The following is a 23,985-nucleotide window of genomic DNA, read 5'->3' as shown; positions in this document are numbered from 1 at the left end:
TAAAAAATTTCTCCACTCTATTCAGCCAAATATTTGTGACTTTTAGCTGATTTAACCCAGATTAATATTTTTTCACATGCAGGCAATTTAGGGATTTGCAAGATGTTAAATCAGATTTGGTGGAAATGTTAACAATTTAACAACTCTGAATGTTAACAACTCTGAAATGCGACCACAGCTAGACTACCATACTGCTTTTCTTTCTTTTTTTAAGAAGTCAAATGCCAAAAAGGTTGGAAAACAGTCGTTAACTTCCTAATATATGTTGTAAGTACAAAAATGGACATTTTCAAGTGTAGCCTTTGAACCTCCCTTCCTTGACTCAATTAAACCTATTGACCTTATTCCACTCCCCATTTACAGGCAAATTATTTAATTAAATCATCTATTTATCTATTGTCTATTTGGTTATTCCCAACTGCGAACAATTTGAAGTCTAAAACCTGGATTCTGTCCACACTATGTGTAATAGTGCTCCTCCGCATCGAGAGGAGTCTGATGAGGTGGCTCGGGCATCTGGTTAGGATGCCTCCTGACGCCTCCCTGGTGAGGTGTTCCGGGCCCGTCTCACTGGGAGGAGACCCCGGGGAAGACCCAGGACACGTTGGAGAGACTATGCTTCTCGGCTGGCCTGGGATCGCCTCGGGGTCCCCCCAGATAGCTGGAGGAAGTGGCCGGGGACAGGGACGTCTGGGTTTCTCTGCTTAAGCTGCTGCCCCCGCGACCCGATCCCCGGAGAAGCGGAAGATGATGGATGGATGGATGGACTATGTGTATTCAAATTGCAGTTTCAGATTAGCAGACACTTCTATAGCAGAAGTTTCAAGTAAACATTACATGACTGATAGGGAATTTGGCTTTCTCATTAAAGATGGAACAAAAGACGAATGAGAGAGTCTAAATAAGACTTGAGGCTGTGTACAAACTGCTTTAAATTGAATTCGAGCGCCTCTGGGTGTTTAAAAAAAAAAAAAATTAAACAATTTGAGGCTTCGCGCTCGGTCTTTTTCGGTGCTGATTTGAAAACAGTTTCCATTCGTCCCTCTTCCCAGAAACATTGCTGAACCTGACCGGAGACCAGCCCACTCTGAATGACTAAGAGCGACAGTTACCGTCCTTGTTACCGTCAACGTGGCAAAGTTGCACATTTTCTCGGTGGATACTTATAATCTGAGGATTAAGTTAGCCATGCCGAACTAACAGATGAGAGAGATAGGGACTGTTTTTTCTACACTCAGCCAGAGAATGGATGTGATTTCTCCCTTTCCTGACTCGGACTGCAGCTGTAAAGTAGCCTGGGCGTGCTCCACTGTTTACTTTCAGGTCACCGAGAACACAGAATGCCAACAGAGAGCCTTCCTGAATAATGGAGCTATGATTTGAAACATTTTTGGAAGGAAATGATCTTTTGTATGGTGTATTTGAAAATATATATATATATTTATTGCTTAAGGCTAATTCAGACTGTATTCAATGACTGCTGAGCAGTATTAGCACACTGTTAGAAAGGTCACATAGTATGAACTTTATCCTACTGTTATCACTGACATGTTATCAGCTCATGCTGCGAGTTTCCCATGAAGTGATGTGGCATTTATATATGTACTTTGACTTCATCCGGCATATACAAGCTGCAAGTACCCAAAGCAAAACTTGAAAGCAATTTTTCATCTGAGTTGCATTTTGAAGACAAAGTCAAGACTGAATTTAAAAAAAAAAGTGTTTTCTAATATTTGATTCAGGTGTTAAAGTCTCATCTTGAAGAGTCATCATGGATCTGAGAGGCTTGCCCGATTCTGACCGCCAATCTCACAAAACAAAAGACAAGGAGCACTACTCACCCCAGAGAGAGGGGTTGTCATCGCGACATTGGGGTCATTCCGATCCCCGCTACCCTGCTCATTTCACTGGTCCACCTACTACACATGAGCAGTTTCCTTACAGCACTCAGCAGTATGCTTATGGTTATGGGTGGCCAGAACACCAAAGACACAAGTCCAGGTGAGTACAGCTATAGCTAATTAAAAGTGGTTGTAGTTCAATATTTAGATGGTGTTACTGAAAATTGTAGCAAATCTAATCATGATTAGGGGAAAGGTTATAACACTTTATAGTTATGATGTATTGATGCAGGGACAGCAGGTGATGCAAAGACTGGATTCAACCCACTGAGTTTATTTCCCTTCTTGCTGACCCGTGCATGCTGGGTTGTGTAAAACCTCACATCTCAACAACATGCACAAATGTATTTACTAAACCAGGATTCTATTTTATTTTCAGTTTTGGTTATGACTATCCACCTCACAGCCACTGGGACTACAGAGACAGTTATGGTTATTACAACTATTACAGAGGACAACATGAGCAACAAGGTACACGGATACAAAACAACTAAACAACTCAAGCAAAGCTTTCAAGGGGTATCTTGTAAGATGTATGTAGACAGATGATGTTACTCTGCTTATTAAGATGGAGGACAATGGAGACCTCAGGAGTCATGGAGAGGCAATCAGTGCCATGAGAGAACACACAAGCAGGATCACACAGGAAGCCTGAGTGCAGAGGAGTACAGGTGAGCCACAGCTGATGGTCATATCAGATTGATTTAGTCATTTCAGTGCGGAAATGCCAAAGTATTTATTTCTTGTTCGGTATGACTTAGATCTCTGATATTTTTTAGTTCTCTCCTTTTAAATACGAATTTCTAACAGATGATGAATATTATACATCAATCAGGACCATGCAAAGCAAAGTTTGTAAGTCCAAAATTTGGACACAGCTGATTCATATTAAACAGATTAAACCCTCTTCATTAAAATGATCAAGAATTATGAAATTATATATTCATATTATTGTTGTTTTCTCCCTGAAAAGCAGCTGATAAATGTTTTGCAGTGGAAAGATACAGCAGTCTGCAGGTGTTCTTACCAAAGCTTGTGTTGCTACTCTTTGTGCATTGTGCTGGGGCCTGCACTACAAGCAGGATTAGTGACTTAACGAGGCAACTTCAGGTTCAGCTCTGGATTTTCAATGTCATAAAGCTGGTTCACTTCTTACTGGGTTGTTTCACCATGGTAACTTAGGCTGGAAACCTAATCTGCTTCGGAGCAGGTTGTGTAAAGGCACTAGGTCTTGACCAATAAATCCTCTTAGAAAATGAAATAATAGAAGAGACATCAGTGAAAGGGTCCCACTCTGGGTGGCGTCAAAGAGCAATTACGCTTTTTAACTCGCATTTAGAACTTTTTTTACAAGAAATATAATAATTAACTAATTAATAATTAACGGATAAAAATCCATGAATAATATTTTACAATGAACGTGAAAGCCAACATAAAGCCAGTGCAAGTAGGTTTTATGGGTAGAAACTTTGCACGATGGTGGGGACGTCTGACCTGTGCTACCTGCTATATCACAATAAGATTTGTGTTATTGGCCCAAAGTAAGTGGCAAACCGACATCCATTCATGTGTAAATGTCATTCTTTCAGGTATGATCATAGGAGAGAAAGCTCACTGCACCACCTCAATGACCACAAGCATTATCCTTCTAGAGAAAATGAGGAGATTTCCTCTTACTACCTTGGGATGCTAGAAAGTTCCAAAGATTCCGGACTGTCTTCCAGTAGCTATGAGTTAAGTCAGTACATAAATGGAGCTGAACACAGTGATTCTGACCCACAGGCTGCTCCCACTTCTGATGGAGGTGAGTGGACCATTGAAAGCTGCCAACGCGTAAACACTTCACTCAATGTTTATCCCTTTCTTCTCTTTTGCTTCAAACCACCTCAGATAATGGTCCTGTGCATAAGATCTCAGTTCCTCTGAAATACTCCATCCCTCATGTGGTCGTCAGCTTCGGGCCTTCAGGCCAGCTCATACGAGTCACTCCGGGCTTGTCAACACAGGAGAATATCAGTCAGCTGGAGATTCACAGTATGGAAGTAGGTTCAAAAGTAGTTTATGTTGAAATTGAGCATATATTTGTTGAAGGGAAATACTCTTAAGCAGAACACCCAAGGCGGGTCAAACATCTTGTAAAAAAAAAAATTTCAGTTAATTTCTATTTAGAGATGAATTACAAGTTGTTTAAAAAAAACTAAAACAATTTTTAATGCTATTTGGTATCAGTTATTGTCATAGCACAGAGGACCAGTACCTGTTCTAAACAAAGTGATCCAAATCTGGACCAAAAGTTAATGGGCTATTGCTTTCCTAGTTTCCTATTCCTAGTTTCATGAATTGCAGATTGGTGTGGTCTTTCTAACAGTAAGGCTAAAAACCTACAATGAACATATCCAACCCCAATTCTAAAAGGTTGGGATGCTGCCATCAAATTCAAGACAAGCTTCTATTTTTTGTGAGAGAGCAAAATATCTCACTTTCAACATTTGATATGTTTTCTATGTTATATTGTGAATAAGATATTGGTTCAAGAGATTTCCAAATCATTGCATTCTGTTTTATTTTACATTTTACACAGGTTTACTCTTTTTTTTAAAATTGGGGTGGTATAAATCTGCTATAAATCTGTGAAGGTAAAATTGAAAAAAAGTTTTTTTTTCTTTTTCCATTATTCTGCACGACCTGTAACAGAACACTTGCAACACAATAGTATTTCTTCAGTAAGGATGCAAGAGATTATTACCGTTTTTACGTCTGCGCAGGTAATTCTGAGTGAGACAAAGGAACAGCAGGAGATGAGAAACTTCCCAGGACCCCTGACCAGGTACTGCTTTGTCATTTTCTGTGCAGCACTACTAGCAAAAAAAATTTCACAATCATGAATGTTTTAAAAAAAAGATTGTATTCAATTGTAAGACAAATCTGAAAGTGTTTAAAATCCTGTTGTAAAATGGTGTATGTTTTTTCTGACTCTACGTGGTTTTTAAGGGAAGATTTGCACAAAATAGATGCCATAGAATTTGCCCAGCAGAAGGCAGGAACCTGCATGAGAGATGAAAACCTGCCAGATAAGAGCTCTGCTGCCCTCTTGTGGAATGTATTGATACTGCTTTGCAGACAGAATGGAGTAGGTGTATCTTACATTTTAAATATGTTATGTAGAGATTACCATAAAAAACACAGAGGTAATAATCATTATGTTTTCATAATATTATCATAATGTTTTCATAATTCATTTCAGTTATCACCACTTTCCAATTGTTTCAGCAAATAGTTGGGTCAGATATTGCAGAGCTGCTGATGCACGACTCATATTCAGATGGAAACTGGGAGTCAGTGGCTCCCACCCTCATTGACTTCAATGAGGACATAACAGCTGCGGCGCCATCTTCGAAAGGAGACGACCTGCTCACAGGAGACCCGAGTAGCTTTAACTCTGAGTGCTCTCAAAAGGCCCTGGAGAGCTATACTGAACTACTGCTGGCTGGCAGAAAAAAGGTTTCTATAGTTTTATATTTTGAGCATTTCAAATGATCTTTTTTTGTTGTTGTTGTTGTTTTCTTTATAATTTATTTGCTGTGGCATCTAATGTTTCCAAAATAATTGACATTGGTCATGAGTTTGACATAGCAGGAAAGAAGTAAACCGAATAAGTGCGCTTTACCTCCTAAGACCTTGAACAGTTTTCACAAGTCATCATTCCTCTATGAAACCTAATGTGGTACAGTAGTAAAGTATAGTATGAAATAACATAATAATAGTTTTCATCAGAAATATTGCAGAGGATAAGTATAAAGTCTCATGAAATGGAATCATCCAAAATAAAGAAATACCTCAAAAATATACTACAGCTTGTAGTTAGCTGCATTCACTGGACCAATGGAAATGTTGTTATGCCCTGATTAGGATATGAACTGCTTAACCAACACGTTATTGCTAAACTCTGATTGTACGGTGTTGGGATGTTGGGCTCTGAGTGTTCCTCTCACTTTGTTCCATGTGGTTTTCAGGAGGCCCTGGAGTCGGCTATGACCAGCGGCTTATGGGGACACGCACTTTTTCTGGCCAGCAAAATGGGCAGCAGGTCATATACCACGGTACTGAACAGGTGAGAGGAGCTAAGTCATTTGAAACACGACAGCTGCAAGAAATCAGAACACAACTCTATGCAGTGGTAATTTGTGAAAAAATCCTCCCTCTGACTAAACTTAGATATCCATGGTCTGCTCTAAACTTATGTTACAGCTAGAATGTGTGCAGTATTTCGATCAGGAAGCTATACTGGTCCAGACTTGATTTGATTACTGTGATGGAATTTAGAGCAGACAGTCATGGTGCACAGATAATAAATCAATGTGACTGGTGATTGTTTGACTTCTCCTGGAGCACCACCGTGAGCATTTAATGACTCTTTAATGCCGTACTTAATACTTACTTTTTAATACTTTTAATGACCAGTTCCCTGAACGATGAGACAAATCAAAGAGCTGCAGCCATAAATAAGGGACAAAGATTTAAATTATGCACTTACTTATGACATTGTGTTGCACATGATAAGGAACCTGTTTGAACATCTGCACTGTGCTGTGGCTTTCTCACAGTGCTGTTCAAATAGAATAAGCTTTATATAGAATTTGTTGAAGGAACAGTAATGCAAACAAGAATAGGTGTGACCTTGGAAACACTGACACGCTTCGAGTTAAAAGATAAATTAGCTTTATATGTTTGCATAAGATACATAAGATGATTAAAAAGTTTAGTTGTAATTCATCAAATAGAATCTATTTTCCCTTATGACATACAGAAACCATCAACACTTCCTAGTAAAGTGTAAATCATTCGTACAGACATATACAAATCTCTAAATCTGCACACTTATGTATAAAATGTGGTCCATTCAGAACAAGCCACAATAACCTTGTATGTTGAGGATCTTTCTTGAATAAGAAGAAATGTTTCACCATACAACTAAACAGCATTTTCTACAAACTGTTCATCATGTAACCCTGTCCCATTTTTGCAGACTATTTCAGAATCAGCCTGCTGTGCAGCATATGTCAGGTTGTCAGTGGGGAATGTCTGGGGACAGGACTGGCAGATCTCCTTGCTTATTAAGATTTGTGATTGACAAGAGGGGCAGAATTTGAGCTATCAGTGTGGTGTTTCACTTTTGTAACCACTGGTAGATGGGATGCTTTATAAATAGGATGGTTTCTGTTTTAGGATACTAGTACCTCTGCTTGCCTTGGTGAGGATGTGAAGTGACATAAAAGTTTCTGTTGGCAGGTTTACAGGCCAGCTAACGGCTAGTGATCCCCTCCAGACTCTCTTCCAGCTGTTGTCTGGGAGAATCCCCACTGTAGCCATGGTAAAATATCCAGAACTTGACAAAACTCACACACATCTTAAACATGAATTGTGCTCTAATATTCCAAACAGTCTTATGACAATCAACAAGACTTCTAACACTGACGTTCTGTGCTCAGTGCTGTGGAAACGAAAAATGGGGAGACTGGAGGCCCCATCTGGCTGTTATGCTCTCCAATGAGACAGGAAATCCAAGTGTACAGCAGAAGGCCATCATCACCATGGGAGACTCACTTGGTATAGATACACAGAGTGACTGACTGACAGATTGTCATGTGTAAACATTCAAACTGATGTTTCGTGTTGCTCTTCTCTGTGCAGCCTCCAGAGGCCTTATAGACGCTGCTCATTTGTGTTACCTGACAGCCAGTGTTCCCTTTGGGATGTTTACACAGAAGGCAGAGAGGCTGGTGCTTCTAGGCAGCAGCCACAGGTCAGCCATGCTTCCAACTTCCTGCCACTCCTCACTCAAACTGCTGCTCAGCTTGTCATATTTAGAGCAACGCCTTCCTTTATCACTGAAAAACATCTCTCCTAATCCTTCTTTTTAAATCTTAATCTTTTTTTAATCTTATAAGTTTCATTGTCATTTTGTTTTGAGTTGAGAGTTCTCGCCGACATGCTTTTCTGATCCTTTCTAGGCAATCTTTTGAACATTTTGCCACAAATTCTGCCATCCAGTGCACTGAATTACACGAGTACTGCCAAACACTTGGGGGTAAAAGCTTTTCAATACCATCCTTTCAGGTAGTTCACACTTATTCAAATTTGCATCAGCAAAAACAATCAATCAGTTAACTCTTAAATAAGTGATATGCTGATGATGTACTGTTCTGTGTTCAGGTGTATAAGTTCCTGTATGCTAGTCGTCTGTTGGACTGTGGCCTTTCATCCCAGGCCTTCCATTACTGTGAGGTGGTCGGAGAGGCGATCCTTAGGCAGAGAGAGCCTTGTTCTGTGCTGACAGGAGAGGTTATAAAGGTAGGTATGCATACATGTTACAGGATATCGTACACATCAGACTACTCTTATTAAAATGATCTGTAAAATAAGTTGTACTTTGATATACTTTGCATATGTTTTCTCCTGCAGCTGTCAGACAGACTTAGATACTCATATGGTGAGTTCAGTGAAGGAGGCTTTAGTGGAGCTGGGGAGGAACCAGAGTGGCTGAAATGTCTACGTGCAAGGTGTTACAGTTTACAGGTTAGCAGCTTCCTCAGTTCTTTAATTTCACACTATGTTTACCAACCCTTTATAAGAGTAGAAAAGCTTAAGGGTTGTACGTCAAAGAATTGTATTACTGAAGAAAAGAGGGTTAAAAAAAAATTTAATTGCTGTAACAGTATTCAGTAATATCCATAATCATGTGTTGGACACCAGTTGTTGCCTAAGAAAGAGTTAGTATTATATCATGCCTGCCCCATTTTCTTTATTCATACATATTCATACTTTCATTGGGCAAATATTATCAAGCACAGAGTATTTTATTTTGTAATGTAACTTGTGAATGTTAGTGGAGCTTTTTCAGTTATTTGTGCAGATGATTGCTGTTTGCATTTTGCAATACAAATGAATAATCTGTGGTTTCACATATTTAATCCTCTTTAATTTTTTTTTTCTTGCTGTTCTCAGAGGCACAGGCATCTACAAAGTCAAAGCCCACAGCGCCAGTATTCTCATCAGTTCGCAGCACAATTTGTCACAGTAATTTTTTTCATAAGAATGCATGACAGGAGAAATTAAAGAAAGAGGTGGAATGAAGAGAGAGGAAAGGAGAGAGCTTGAAAAGATAGACACCAAAAGCCAAAAACCAGATATCCAACTGCATCTGTGGAGAGAAAAGAAAGCACACTGCAGCCATGCACAGAATCGTTAGGAGCACCTGCACACACATAGATAGAGAGACCAAAAAACCAAAGAGCAACAATTAATTTTCACTTTAACAAGACCACCATGTTCTAGTTCCACAATAAATCCTTTATTTATTATTAACCAAAAAAAAATCCATTAATCAATCAATCAATTAATTGTAAGGACATAAAGCTATTTTAATAAGCATTTTAATGAGACAATCAATGATGGAATTAATGGGTTAGATAAACAAAAAATTAAAAAAAAATTCTTCTTGGCATTAGGTATTTTTATTATAGTGCATTTATTTGTGCTGACAAGACAAAATAATACTGGATTAAACTAAAAATCAATTTCAGGATTTAAAAAACAAAACCATACTTCAACTAATGAAAAAATTATTATTTTTATTGAAGTTCAGAGTCAACGTTTTTTTTTCTTAACAGCATTGTGTTGGTGTGTGCGTGCTTGTGAGTGCGTGCACGTGCGTGCGCGTGCGTGCGCGTGCGTGCGCGTGCGTGCGTGTGCATGTGTGCGTGTGTGAGAGTAACTGATGTCATCCTGTCGACTGATGTGTTGGCTGTCCACCGCTTTGGTGCAGTATGAAGTATCTCAACAGCTCTTGGATGGATTACCATGAAATTTTATGTTTACAACTCCCAGATGGTTTATTGATATGTCTTATGTTATGACCAAACAGTATGCCATGATGCTGATATAATTTTCAGTTTTATGCCTTCATATATTGAGTGGCTTGACAAGAAACTTCATTCAGAGATTCATTTCCATGTCAGCCTAAAATAAAGTAATCGACTCCCAGATTTTTTTTTACAGCTACTATCAGATCAAATTTTTATTATGCCCACTAATACTTTATGATCGAATGCCTTCAAACCAATCACGTTCAAATCATCTGTAATTTGATATTCATTAGGAGACTCATTTGCTTAACAACTGTAGTTAACAATGTACCTAATGAAAAGTTGTTATGAGTGTGTTAGCATGCTGACATTCCCACTGGACAGGCTTACAGAGGCGCTTACACAGCTTTTGTAACAGTTTACTGTTGGCTACACTTATCTGATGTTTGATTTTTATCATACTTAGACGGGGAGTTACGACTGTAATGAAACATACCAGCCAGCTGTTCCAAGCAGTGCTTTGGCCTATGAGGATAGCAAAGTTTGTGCAGGTAAATCTTAGTGCCCCCTTTCCTTTAACAGGTGCCTTTGCGGCTTGTTTAATTCGGGACAACATCTCTTGTTTTTCTCATTCACAACCCAAATTCCTAAAAAGGTGGGATGTAGTATAATATGCATATAAAAACAGAATGCACTGATGTACTGTAGATAGGGAAATATTCACAATTCTTTGCAATTGTATGTTGAGGAACATTATTTTTAGATGACCAATAACCCAATTACAGTAGTTGCAACATGTTCCTCTAGATGTTTCTTTTTTGTGCCACTTACTTTTGCAGCCGTTTGTGTTACTGCCATCAAATTAGAAATGAGCAAAATCTTTTTATGAAATTAAAAAAAAAGTCTCAATTTCTGTTCAATAGCCATTTAGATATTAGTTTATAAGACTTGCATATCATTGCATTCTGTTTTTTTTTTTAACATTCTACACAGCACCCCAACATTTTTTGCAATTGAGATTGGATATGTCAATGAAAAATCTGTATTTTTCCAATACAGATTCTGACTTTGATGATTTAGGATGTGACATCCAGAGTCCAGAGAATGAACTTCTTTATTATAGAGAATCTGAGGACCAAGAAAGCCTTCTCTATCAAACTGGACAAAACACTGAGGAAATGACAGCAATGTCATGTGGCGACAGAGGAGCTCAGGACTGGTACAGGATTTTCAGAAATTTAATGTTTTCACTTATATCATACAGACAAATGGTAACTTGACTTCACATATGAAATCTTTTCCTGACAGAACCTGTAATGCCACCATTCTTTCTCTGTTGCTCTGTCTAGGCCACACGCCAATTCTTCCTCTGTGCCAGTAACTGTTGCTTATGCTGTTCCCACAGTGGCTGTGAGCCAGAACTTCAGTTATCATAACACAGATAGTGCTGAAGTCAAAAGTGCTTTGCCACATTGTCCTCTTAGAAATGTAAAATCCGCAGCTGAGGGTGAGAACCAAATGATAGACACCATTCATTCCTGTCTCTGTCCTGATATTTACTCTGGCCTGTGGGGAGTCAGCACGTGTGTGATGAATTGATTTTATTGCCCCTACAGAGGCAGAGTTGTCTCCTGGAGCAGCAATGGTGAGACATGTTTTTTAATCTTCTCATTAAAATAAGCAAAAAGCAGAAAGATGCTAAAATCTTGTTTTCATGATTAAATCGTATAACAACAATTGTAGTTATTACATTTATTTGCATTTACCTTTGATAATTTATTTGAACTAGATGTCTGTTTCTATACTTATTTACTTGTGAAAATACATGCTGTGAAAATGCAGATGCCTGAGGTCAACATTAGTCAACACAAGCAAAGCCAACAGATCATTCCTCAAGCTGTGGGGGGTTCCAAGGGGGCCATTGAGCCTCCTAAACAGGTGGGCTAATGTAACCTGTTAAGCCGCAGAATAATTTAACATGGATAACACTTTTTCTGTGAATGCAGAGTGCACAGACAGGATGGTTTAGCGGTTGGTTCAAATCAAAACCCAAAGACATCCAAAAAGAAAATTCAGAGCAAGGAGGACCAGCTCAGACGGTAAGATTCAATGAGATGTTAAACTGCTTAGTGTTTATAAAAAGTTCCATCAGGTAATGTAAATGGTGAGCTTTCTTTGTGTGTGTTTACAGGAGCTATCACCCACTGCTGGCCTGTATCCAACCCCCCCACCTGCTGCAGTCCCACCCGGCTTGTTTCCATCCCAGCCTGGCACTGCTGGGATAAATCCTTCCTCAAGAAAAGCATGTGAGTCATGTTACGAGTTACATAATATTGTGACACTGTGACCGCTTTAAGCAATTATTGCAATTTATAAAATATTTAAACAGTGAACGTCATCAACATGTCACCAACATAAGACAAATGTGTACATTTGTCTGTGAACTGATCCCTCTGGAGGATCTGCATCTCCTCTGTGTCATTGCCATTAACACATGTAGTGGCCACAGTGTCCAGTTTCACTTGTGATTTGCTGCTTGCAACTTTTTTAGTACTGAAATTTAAAACATTGCAGTGGTTTTGCTGTTGTTGATGACATTTTAACTTCATTTAACTTTGCAGTTTTCTATAAATATGCATGTCTTTGTTACAGGGCAGCAACTGGGGTAGTAACTGGTCGCTGGCACATGCTTCCATCACAGGTAAACTTACCTAAGGATTAATATAGCCCCACATTATTACATAGATATTATTGAAAGGACTCAACTTTAAGCGTTGTGTTGTAGGATTGCTGGTGTCATGAAAACAGAAATGAGGATGTAACACTTTGGATCATTAACAGTGCATATTTACCTCATTATTTGCTTTACCAGAGGCTGGAGAGACAACAGTGTGATCCATAGTATTCACCAAGGCCTACATTCCTTTTTTAGGGATGTCCTTCTAAACCCCCTCAGTGTTCCCACCACCATGTTGCATGTTAGATACAGAAATACTAGCAACTCATATTGCAGCGACCAAAACAGCTGAGGTGTATTTCCTGAAAGCTGACTGTGGGGAAAATACCAGTGGATGCAGGACATATTTTGGGAGAGGCATAGCTCCACTGAGCCCAGAGATCATTTCTATATGAAGGGAAGGACTGGGACCAACAATGCAATGATGTAACTTGCACTGTGGGAGAAAAAGTTGGTGGAAAACTTGGTGACCTATGGTATATAACAGCCCACTGAGGAAAAACAAATTCATGCTTCAATCTGCAACTGTATTAGCCTGGCTGACGCGTCCACAATCTCGATGAGATGGTGGTCTGGGAACTAGGTGTGCATTTTCTCGTATTTGAGGCGTGGTTTACGAATGCCTAGAGCCGTTTATTGGGCGCTACGAATGTCTATGAAATGACGTCAGGTTCTTCCCATGCTGCTTTGCGCGCGATTCATAGCCAATTGTATCACTTATACCAGATGACGACAGAAATTCGACGAGGAAGAAGAAAAAAATGGAAAATAAAAGTAAACTTGCGCTCTAAGCTACTTAAATTGACAACAAAGTAGGCCTATATGCTATATTCTACATGAATTTTTATGTTGTAGAGTTGTGAATTTATTTTAATAATGGAGAAATCGAGCAGCCTTGCTTTGTTGTCTACAGTAGTAGATCAACCCTCATCTTACTTTGAAGCTCCCAGCTCCCAGAAGTGACGTCGACGCAGCTTTAGCAGCAGAAAAGCTATCAGGCTTGTGTTGATGATAATAATAAACTCCTGGACTATGTACAAACTTCCAAATGCATCGTTTTGTGAGTACAGACCATATTTGTACTACTGTAAAAGTTTGGTGTCATGACATGTGATTTTAGTGTGGTAATTTTGGAGATACTGCCAGGGTCCGTTAGCGCTTGTACTAAGCTACTCGGGATAACTCAGTAACTCAGCTGATGTTCAGCCAATATCGGAAAAACTTCGGGTGGGCTACTTGGCTGGATGTCACGGTTCAAATGACCCTAGGGTGAATCTACTCCGAAACACTTTCTAAGGCTGCATTGAATGGTAACGTTGTATCCGCTGTCATGTTGGATTAACACTCTACAAGCTTCGGTGTAGCGCATAGACGTCGTCATTGTCTTGCTGCCCCCCCCGTTCTGTGATTGGTTCCCAAACTCTGGCAAAAATAAGGGCGGTGGTTTCCAGGCTGACTTTGCAGTGAGAATGAAATCGAGCGCAAAGCAGCATGGGAATTCCCAGGCTACAGCTGTATAGCAATCATATCAGTATATGCTGGAGCTATAAATAAAGGTAGGACACATAGTAACACATTAAATGCTGTGGTCATTTGCTAAGCTCATGAAAACCCCTTTTCAATCTTAGAAGGAAGGTATCTGCAGCCCAACTTTACAAGTCTGATAAATTTCTAACAGTGTGGCTTGTGCCACATTTTTTTATTTATTTTTTATTTTTTATTATTTCCATCTGTAAAGTTCAGTAGCTGTTAAACAGGAAATATACAGAAAAATTAACTTGGAATAGTATGTTCTCAAGTTGTTGAGCTGCCACGATTGATGATACCACATGTTAGGAGGGGGAAGGGGGTCAGGAAAGACCCCCGCTGCCTCTTCTCCCAGGCCAACTCACAGAGCCCAACTGTTTATGTGCTAATGATTTCTGCAGTGCCTTCATCTGAGAAAGGGCTTTAGTAATTTAGTAATTCTGTTATAAAAATGTTTGTCTACCCACGAGGATCCTTGAAAATGTATATTTTGCTATTATATGTAATATATACCCCTTGGAATTAATTTTAGGACTACCTTTTTTATTATCATCTTGTAAACATTCTTTAATGTAATTGAGATATTATTGAGTTAATACTTTCAGCTTTGTGCTGAAAGTATTGTATATAATGTATACTTTATGCCTTTTTTGTGCCTCTGTACTAGCACATGAAATTAATTATTATAAGTTTATCAATGAATTTTTGCTTTAAAGAAAATTCCGTTTTGTATTAGTATTCAGTTCTATAAAATGTTAAAGTCTGTGTCCACAATCTTGATATGACTTTATTTTTTTCTTTAAATACCACTGGTATGTTATTTCATTGGTACAGATTCACAGATACATTTTGAATAAATCAATCCTTGCCAAGAAATAACTGCAATTCCAATTTGGACCTCTAACTTAAGTGACAACATGGCAGGTGCCGTCTCCTTTTACGATTAGTTTGCAGTAGTTAAGTTTGTGTGGGACACACTGGCTAGGAATCCAACACACACAGACAGCCAGCATGTGCGTCACTGCCTTCGGCCTGCCAGTAATGTGCCACAGCACAAGCACTTTCAGTATGCATAGAATGATTAACAACCATTTCAACCAGCTTCCAGACAGTAAAAAAAAAAAAAAAAAAAAAAAAACTTTTTACCCAGACTTAAGTCAGTTTCCAAATGACTGCATACCATGTTTTTCTCCTTAATGTTAATAGTGTGGTTCCATAATCTTACTGTGTTCTGTGGCTCTTCAGAGACTGTCATGTTTGTTTGTCTGAGAGAGGAAATACAAACTCCAAGTCTTGCTCAGAATTTATTAAATGGTTCAAGTTACACTTTGCCAGGCAGTCTGATCAGAAAGAAGGTACCACTCTTTTGCAAAATAAGCTTTTATATCGCCATACAAACATGATGTGAATATTATTGGTCCAAAAGTTGGGGAGAAGCCGTGGTTTAGACTTGGCTTTCCCTGATTGGTCCTCAGCGTCGTACCCAATCTCTGCTCCAGTCAGATGTCTTCTCCCTGAGTGGGAAAACTCCTCCCTATCTCCCTGGGTCCGGTAATTTTCCACTATTGGCTTCATTCAACCTGTTTTGAGTCTCCCTGTAAGCAAGTAGCAGTTTCTCTCAACACTCAAGTCCCTATCCTGTTTTAACCCTCCACACCGTGTGGTCAATGCTTGTTCCCTTCAAAAAGGAGTGTATCAACTCTGTATACGCACAATGCATAAATATGTACAATAAAAGTTAATATTAAACCGTCAACAAGACCGAACATTTTGTAAAGAATATTTATTGAAATTCTTTCACAGAAGGATGGACACCTTACAGGTTTTAATCTTGTTTTATGTTGTTCAAAACGTCAAACATGCATTATAATTAAAATTTTTTGAGCAGATGACAAAGCATGCACAGATATTACAGAATACAATTAGACATAATATATACATATATGATCTCCAGTACATCTTACAGAATATGGGTTCTTACAAGATCAAAAAAAGGTAGAAATTTCAACATACATTTAATTAACGTTTTAATTAAATTCCCACTTTATATAAAAGATAAACTACTCGTTTCGTTATGGTTGACTGAAATAAGCTGAAATTAATTGTACTGGCATAGTTAACCTTGAATAAAAATAATTATTAATACAACATTGTGCACTAACTTCACATGCAATGCAGACGCAATGACTGACCAGTTTCACTGAACCATCTAAAACTAAAGTGGAAAGTGTCAAAGTATCTAGTTATTGGAAATACAGTGCTGGCGTTCTATACTGTATACACACACACACACACTATTTTCATTTGATAGTTCACTTGTTACTATTTAGGTTCAGATGGTTAATATTAAATGTATGCAACTAATAAATTAGCTTGTGCCACTGTGGGGTACTGATCCCATAGAGAGGAATTTGCACACTCATCGTGCAAAATCAGAGTGATGAACTTAAACATGGGAATATTTTTGTACTTCCAAGAGCCTATATCACTTCTATGTTGCTGCGTACCAAGTTATAACTAGCATACAAGCACCTGGTGTTTGGTTTCATTTCAAGTAGCTGCTGGTTGTAAAGTAAAGGTACAGTGTCTGCCCACAGCAAGCAAATATTAAAAGCAGCATGCAGCTGAGAAGAGGTTAGGGCTGATGTTGGTTGATGTACACTGGACACAATATGTTTCCTGCCATGTAAATTGGATACCAATCCTGTCATTACCGGTTTGGCTGATTTCACTTATGCCAAAGTGGAGTATTTCATTCTGTGTATCTTTAAACCCAGGATGAGGAAGTCATAAGCCTTGAAATATCATTCTCAAGAAGGGACGGCCTACTTAAAGTGAAAAACTGTGTCCCATTTTGGCCACCAGATTCAGAATGACTTGTTTATGAAGGTAGGTAGGTAGGAAGGATAGATAGATAGATAGATAGATAGATAGATAGATAGATAGATAGATAGAAATGTATTAATACCTTGGTGAGGCTCTCTCTGGGAAATGAAGGTTCCAGCAGCAGTACAGCGGCATAATATTGATAGTAGTCAAGAAAAATAAAAAAAACAGCACTCTCACTTACAGAACCAGTGACCTCCAGTCTGCAAAAATGCCTGCAATCTCTAAATGCATAGAGGCAATGTTAATATGCGTATAATTGTATTTGTTTTCTCGCTTTAAAAGGGTCTAGTGCGCCTTGTAAGCAAATCCATATCATGCCATAAAACTGGCAGCTCCAGTATCAAAGCTGTGCTGGGGGAAATTTTTATCTCACAACATTCTCGTGGGAACCCAGCACCGTGGTGGAAGGGTTGTATGTTTTACTACTTGTGATATGCAATAATCATAAACATATTTTCACATATTTAATTTAATCTGGTACCCTATCACCTCAAATGGGTCCATGTATATGCAGCTAAATATTTGATCAATATTATAGAGCAGCATTAAGATATACAGTTCCATCCTTCCTTGCCTCCTTCCCTTCCCTTCCCGTTCACATCCTTCCCTGCGCTCCAACAGGAAGGATGAGTCTGGCAGCTGTCCTTAAAGGGGCTCACACACTTTTTCTCTGTGTTTCAGCACATGCTGCGCAAGCTTTGTGGCACACTGAAAAGACTTGTCACACTCTACGCAGACGAAGATCCTCCCAGCACAGGTTTGCTCCTGGTGAAGCTTCAGTTGTGCAATGTGGCTGAAGTTTTTGCTGCAGACCGTGCAGCTGTGGGGTTTCTGTTTATTGTGGATGAACTGGTGACGAACCAGGCGTGAAGCCATGGCAAATGCCATACCACACTCCGTACACTTATACGGCCGCACTCCGCTGTGAATGGCCTCATGCTCGGTCAGGTTGGAGGATTTTGTGAAACACTTGGAGCACACGGAGCAGACATATGGACGTACTCCTCTGTGGATTTTTTGATGCTCCGCCAAGCGGCTGGCCAGTGCGAATGCTTTCCCACAGTCAGGGCAGGAGAAGGGCCTCTCTCCCAGGTGCTTACGCTCATGACGCTTCAGGGAGAGGGGTTTATTGAAGGTCTTACCACAGTGTGTGCAGGGGAAAGGCTTGTCATTGGTGTGCATGTTCCTTTCATGCTTCCGCAGGTCAGAGGAGCGAATGAAATCCTTGCCGCAAGTATCACAGATGTAGGGCTTCTCACCAGTGTGTGTGCGGATGTGCTTGCGGTAGTCTGAGGACCAGATATATGTTTTGACACAGAAGGGGCAGTGATATGGTCTTTCACCTGTGTGCAAACGCTTGTGCTGCTGCAGCGTGCCTTGATGAGAGTAAGACTTGCCACAAATGTCACATACATGTGGCTTGAGGCCGGTATGCGTTTGTAAGTGACTCTGCAGGTTGCAGAGCTTCTTGAAAGCCCAGTGGCAGTGTGTGCACTTGAAAGGACGGTCCTCTGTGTCAACTACACTCCTTTTTTTCATTGCAACCAAAAGTCGAGGGATTTTTTCATCTTCAAACTTTTTAAGTAACTTCTTAACAGCTGGAATATTTACATTCTTCTTTTTGATCTTATTCCTTCCTTCGTTTGGAGAATATTCCTTAAATTTGAGCTCTTTGAGATTAGATGTCCTCTGTGTGGTCGGGACATGGCTTTGGCTTTTTAAGTGTTTGAGGTAGTTTCTTTCTTTCTGCTGCAAAGCATCCAACAGCACTTCATTAGGGTTATACATTCTATTGGTCTCATTGTGTTTAGTGCATTGTAACAAGGCCCTGTTGTAGTCTTGATCATCATTCATTTCTATTTCTCCTGCTGGTGAAAGCTCAGCAAACTTCTCCACAAGAGACCAATTTGGTGTTTGAGGGTTCAGATAAAAGATTCCATTGTCACTGCTCTCTTCAAGTGAGTCCACACCTGGACCAACACTGTCAAATGAAGAGTCAGTCCTCCCACTGTGAGTGTCACCTTTGCTGAAGCCATCTGAGGGAGAATGAGTCACACAGTGTCGTCCTTGGCATTTTCTTCTACTTCTTCTTTTAACAACGGCCCTGTTAGACATCTGCAGGATCACAGAATATCTCATTTTACTCACAATTGTTGCCACTTATACAGCAGTATGTTGGTTAAATCCTACACGTTCTGGCACATTGCAGTCAAATGACACCTGAATACCAAAACTCCAACATAAATCACAGTTTGGAAGTATCTTATATCGTTTTATAAAAATAAAAGGCACTCATAATTATGTAGGTTCACAGAAGGCAAAATATCAGACAAAGCTGCTTACCATGCGGTCTCCCTCAGAACAGGTCAGGTCCAGGAGATGCCACAAGATATACTAGCTCTGGGTCTTGAATAACTATGGGAAAAGTCAAGTGGCACTTATGGGCGGAGTTTGGCAGCAACCGTCTCTGGGTCAGCATCTATCCTGCAAGTCAGCAGCAGCACCAGCAATGATATCCTCTCATCTTACCTCCACCGACAGCCTACCAGCTGTTTGCATAGCCTGTGAACAGAGTTATACACGTAATATCAGAGATGAAGACCTCAAAAACCCCGGTAACACACAGCCAGATAGAAAGTTACTCAAGTTTCAGTGAATTTAGCCCACAGTTTGCTCGTATTCCAACAGTCTTTTTTTGGCTCTTCGGTTTGTTAAAAGCAAGTTGATAGGCTGAAATGAATGATTTCACCCATTTAAAAAGGCTGATGGCAATGTTGATGTTGTTTGAACATGCAACTTTTACGTGATCCCGCCTTGATGTTACTACAGCAATGATAGTAATGATACTATCACAGCCATCCTTAAAAAACCCTGAGGGCATTTTGCAATGATTAATAAAATACATTGAATAATTAGGAAAAATAAAACAAGCGTGTGAAAGCTTTGTTTAATTTCCATATCCAAGTGGGATCAAATACGATGTATGTGGTGGTCATTTTCAATTACCTGTAAGCTTTTTAACATTTGTTAATAAAATGATGTAAAAAGCAGCTCACTTGCTGATGGTGACATTCAGTATCACTAATTATAGTCTCAAATCAAAACAAAGCAAAGAAAAATGTTCTGTTCTATTTTAAGTTGAAGCACCATCATATAATGGCCTCAAGATGTCGCTGTACACCAAGCATTTTTCCCAGCTCATGAGCCATAAGCTTGAAAATCACTGCTCCCATAGAAGTGAGAACAGAGTACATTTCATCTTAGAAAGCATCCTATGTGTGCGCGTGTGCTGCTTAAGGGCCGAATGTTCCCTGTATGCATAGTGCGAATTTCTGGGGGGTTTGACCCCCCCAATTACGACTTCATCCCCCCATAAAAGAGGTACAAATAACAGATTGTGGGGGTTGAAACATTTATCTTTCTTATCCGTAATCATAAATATTACAATACACAGTATAATCCATATTCATGCCAGGAAGATGCTTGTAGTAAAATGTCAGACACCTAAAGCGGACTATATAATTTCATTGTCTGTCTGTCTGTCACTGGCTCACGTCCGAGTGCACAAAAAAGAATTTGCGCCACAGCGCTGTGTTGCAAGTAGCTGTAGATGAATGTAAGTAGCTATCTAACTAGTTTATTACACTTAAAGGGGATAGAGAATGGTTGAATGGGGCATTAATCCTTGTTCTGTGATGTGATATGTAGCCCAAAAAAAATTGGTTGGGTCTGTAATGGCTCAGAACCTCCCTAAAAGGCTCTCTGAAACAGCTGTTACTATGCTGGGTTTAGAATGCATCTTTTTCTCTTATTGGCGTCATTTCAGAGCTTATCTGGCAACCTCATTATGAAATGCAGGTAGGTGTTGGCGCTATTCGGTTGCCGTTGCTTGATTGGCTGCCCTTGCTCTCACTGAAAACAGAGCTATAGAGTAATACACTGACTGGAAAGAAAGCTCATCAGAATCAGAATTCGTTTTATTGCCATTGTTAGTGAACAGTGTTCACTAACTAGGAATTTGCTGCGGCGTAAGGTGCAAACATGTAACATAGGATATAATAATAAAAAATAAAGAATAAAAATATATGAATATAAAATGTACAAGGTGTGTACAACAATACACAGTATCCAATATACAGAGCAACAACAGTGCAGCTTCATTAGTGCAATTTTAATGATGGTAAAGTGACTGGGGCAGGTTACGAGGTGATTATGAAGTGTTCATAAGTCCAACTGCAAGGGGGAAAAACTGTTTTTGTGACGGGAGGTTCTGGTCCGAATGGACCGAAACTTCCTGCCTGAGGGGAGTGGTGCAAATAGAGAAGGGTCAGCTGTGATCCGACCTGCTCGCCCCATAGTCCTGGAGACGTGCAGCCGATCACCTTCTCAGCGGAGCGCACAGCTCGCTGCAGTCTGTGTCTGTCCCTGTCGGAACTGACCATCTACTGAGCTGCTCGGAATCGTGCAAGGTTTGTGAAACTGTACTCCGTGAAATGCGCAGAGCAAAGGAAAAGTCGGCGGTTGTATGTACAGGGGATGCTGTTAAAAATAAATAAAAGCCATTGATCGCGAACATTGCTTTCCGGGGGAAGAATATATAACGATCGTAGTCCGCTTTCACAGCCTTGGAAGGCTCACCTGTTCCTGTTTCTCGCCGAAGGGGAGAAACGTCTGAAACGGGGTGGCTGTGGACTTGGGTGTGGGGGGGGCGATTGCTGAAAAAGTGACATCACTTTTTCACAAAAACGGATTGGGGGATATTCTGGGGGCTATTCAAAAAAGGGGAGTACTTGAAACAGAGGTTCTGACACTTGCTGGCAATTCGTGTGTACTCCCCACAGCGGGGAGACTCAGAACTAACACCAAAAACGTGAAAAAGACGATTTTGATTCTCTATCCCCTTTAAGTTTCTCACTTTCAGATTTTCAGAATTATATTGTGTCAGGTGACTTCAGACAAATGCTAACATGCATCTATGGCTTTCCATCTAAATGTAAAATGTCATCATGTGAATGTTAACTTACATGTTATTAAATGTGCACGTCACTCTAGTAACCTGCAGGCATGCGCTGTGGTCAAGTTGTAAACAATGCCTAAATCGTGCTGCGTTGCCAGGTTGGACAGACCTCTATGGTCTCTTTAAAGCTGCAGTCTGCAACTCTTTTTCAAGCATAATGCCTGGAACTGTCCGGGGATTCTGAAAGTAGTACATTAAATACCCCAATACAAAAAAAAAAAGAGTTCTCTAGGTCCCCTATATGTCCCGCTAGGTCCCTCCAAAGCCAGCAGGTTTGTTTACAAAATTGCAGACCGGACCGGTAAAAGGTAACCAATCAGGTTTACGAGCTGGGCTCTGCTGCCTGTCAATCACCGATTGTGCACGCGCGATACAAGGTAGGCTCGTCCCCACGCTTATTTATCTAGACTATTGAACTTCATTACGGGCTTGTCTACTTACTGTGTCTTCCATGATCGCAAATGACAGGTGAGTTGATGAATGAGGAGTCGTGTAAGCGCATCTGGCGTGCACGTCTACGTGCACGAGTTCTCATGTGTTTTGATGGGGCGGGACAGGAAGTTGAATAACTTTTTAGTTTTCGGTTAAAAAATAAGCATTTCTTGCATTTTGCGACTACGGAGGTCACCGTTTTCAACTTCAAGCGTTCTGATAGATCATGTAAACTAAATGCCAAAAAGTAGGACTTTACGTATGACAACAACAAATCCTGCAGACTGCAGCTTTAAGGTAAGACTGATTTTCAAGGCAACTTTTCATTCATATTGTATATTTTGAAAACAAGGTGCATAGTGCTTTACATATAAATATTAACACACAGAATCAACTTGGTAAAAAATAAGCAGCAACACAAAGGTAATATAAAATATTATTATTGAAGTAAAAAGTTTTAAAAAGTTAAACTCAGAAAATTAAAAACAAGGATACGGTTGATAAAAGACTGTGAACCGGTAATTGTCACCGCTAAATCTGACTGTGTAAATCTGTCCGTGGAAAAAACAATACCCTTTGAAGCCTGAAGCAATTAAAGGAATTAAGCCTGTTTTTCAATCCTTCCAGAAAAGAGGGATAATTTTTCCTTGTGATCTGTCATCTGTGCGCTTCTCCATTATTTCCTGTTACAAAGATTAAAGATGCTGGCCAGCTATATGAATGGCGTTTTGTACAGGGCCTCCAAGCCGTGAATGCTGCAGTTCTGCCACGTGCTCCCACTGTGTCCAATCCACACACTATTTTGTCTCAAATTCCATCAGATGCACAGTTTTTCTCAGTTGTTGACTTGTCAAAATTTTCTCTGTCCCTGTGCACCCTGACAGCCAGTTTTGGTTTGCTTTTGAGTTTGAGGGGAGATCTTGGACTTTTACCCGTTATGCCAGGGGTACTGTGAAACAGACCCGGCTGCAGAAACAAATTAGAGGGGGGGCATACTGTTTCAACGTACATTTTATCTGCCTCAGACTGAACAGTGGCTCTGTAGCCACTTCTACAGTGTTGAGAAATCCTTTTCTCTCACTAAAAATAGGCAGTTAATCCTAAAATATATAAAAAACAAACTAAGTGCAACTTTAGAAAATTTTATCCAGGAAAGAAAGGCTTACTAACATGGACCAAAACGGCTCCATAATATGCACAAAAATCCAAAAGAAACGGAACTGAAAAAGCAACTAAACAGCATCAAGTGGTCAGAATTAGTGTTTTACGCATGCCTTTGTGCGTCTGGCACATGCGTCTTGGGGCTCTCCCACGATGGTTTGTGGATGAAATCTATAGCCGCTTTCGGACAGACCGTTCTAAGAAAGTAGTTATCAGAACTACCCTCCTCGAATTTCGTTCTGATAACTATCCTTCCCCAGCGGAACTGTTTCAGTCTGCATTCGCACATGAGTCGGGACCTGATAGGGACTGATGCGCCGCGCGCAGCCGTCTGCTTCAGTGACGTGTTAGCCGTTAGCCGTTTAGCGCTACATTCAAACACAAAACAAAACGGTAAAAGTAAGGAGAGTAGAAAAAACACCACCAAGAAGCTAATATGGAGAGCGGGGAGGCCAC

General features: G+C 39.9%; 2 protein-coding genes across 5 annotated transcripts; one reads left to right on the top strand and one right to left on the bottom strand.

Moving 5' to 3' along the window:
• The first annotated feature begins 843 nt into the window (after nt 1–843).
• On the top strand, nt 844–14,692 carry sec16b (SEC16 homolog B, endoplasmic reticulum export factor). Of its 4 annotated transcripts, none has more exons than XM_075484892.1 (24): nt 844–1,323; nt 1,743–2,001; nt 2,281–2,372; nt 2,470–2,572; nt 3,491–3,705; nt 3,792–3,943; nt 4,667–4,728; nt 4,893–5,031; nt 5,172–5,402; nt 5,915–6,012; nt 7,191–7,272; nt 7,391–7,508; nt 7,593–7,704; nt 7,913–8,018; nt 8,115–8,252; nt 8,364–8,477; nt 10,233–10,317; nt 10,826–10,985; nt 11,116–11,273; nt 11,383–11,411; nt 11,609–11,704; nt 11,773–11,865; nt 11,958–12,072; nt 12,419–14,692. In XM_075484892.1, exons 2-24 carry the CDS (start codon nt 1,772–1,774, stop codon nt 12,433–12,435), a joined length of 2,745 nt encoding a protein of 914 aa, XP_075341007.1. In that variant the 5' UTR covers nt 844–1,323; nt 1,743–1,771; the 3' UTR covers nt 12,436–14,692. The 4 variants fall into 4 exon arrangements, with proteins under 4 accessions (XP_075341007.1, XP_075341009.1, XP_075341008.1 ...); XM_075484894.1 differs by having other exon boundaries at nt 844–2,001; nt 12,419–12,467; nt 12,699–14,692; XM_075484893.1 differs by having other exon boundaries at nt 844–2,001; nt 12,419–12,467; nt 12,639–14,692.
• A 1,187-nt stretch (nt 14,693–15,879) lies between these two features.
• Nucleotides 15,880–19,295, bottom strand: znf648 (zinc finger protein 648). Its single transcript, XM_075486224.1, has 2 exons — nt 19,263–19,295; nt 15,880–19,034 (listed from the first exon to the last, which is right to left on the bottom strand). Exons 1-2 carry the CDS (start codon nt 19,263–19,265, stop codon nt 17,565–17,567), a joined length of 1,473 nt encoding a protein of 490 aa, XP_075342339.1. The 5' UTR covers nt 19,266–19,295; the 3' UTR covers nt 15,880–17,564.
• Between the last annotated feature and the right edge of the window lie 4,690 nt (nt 19,296–23,985).

This window comes from Odontesthes bonariensis, chromosome 15 (genome assembly GCF_027942865.1).
Source record: "Odontesthes bonariensis isolate fOdoBon6 chromosome 15, fOdoBon6.hap1, whole genome shotgun sequence".
Classification (NCBI taxonomy): Eukaryota; Metazoa; Chordata; class Actinopteri; order Atheriniformes; family Atherinopsidae; genus Odontesthes; species Odontesthes bonariensis.
The sequence above is the reverse complement of the archived record's forward strand: the minus strand, read 5'-3'. Positions and strand labels throughout refer to the sequence as shown.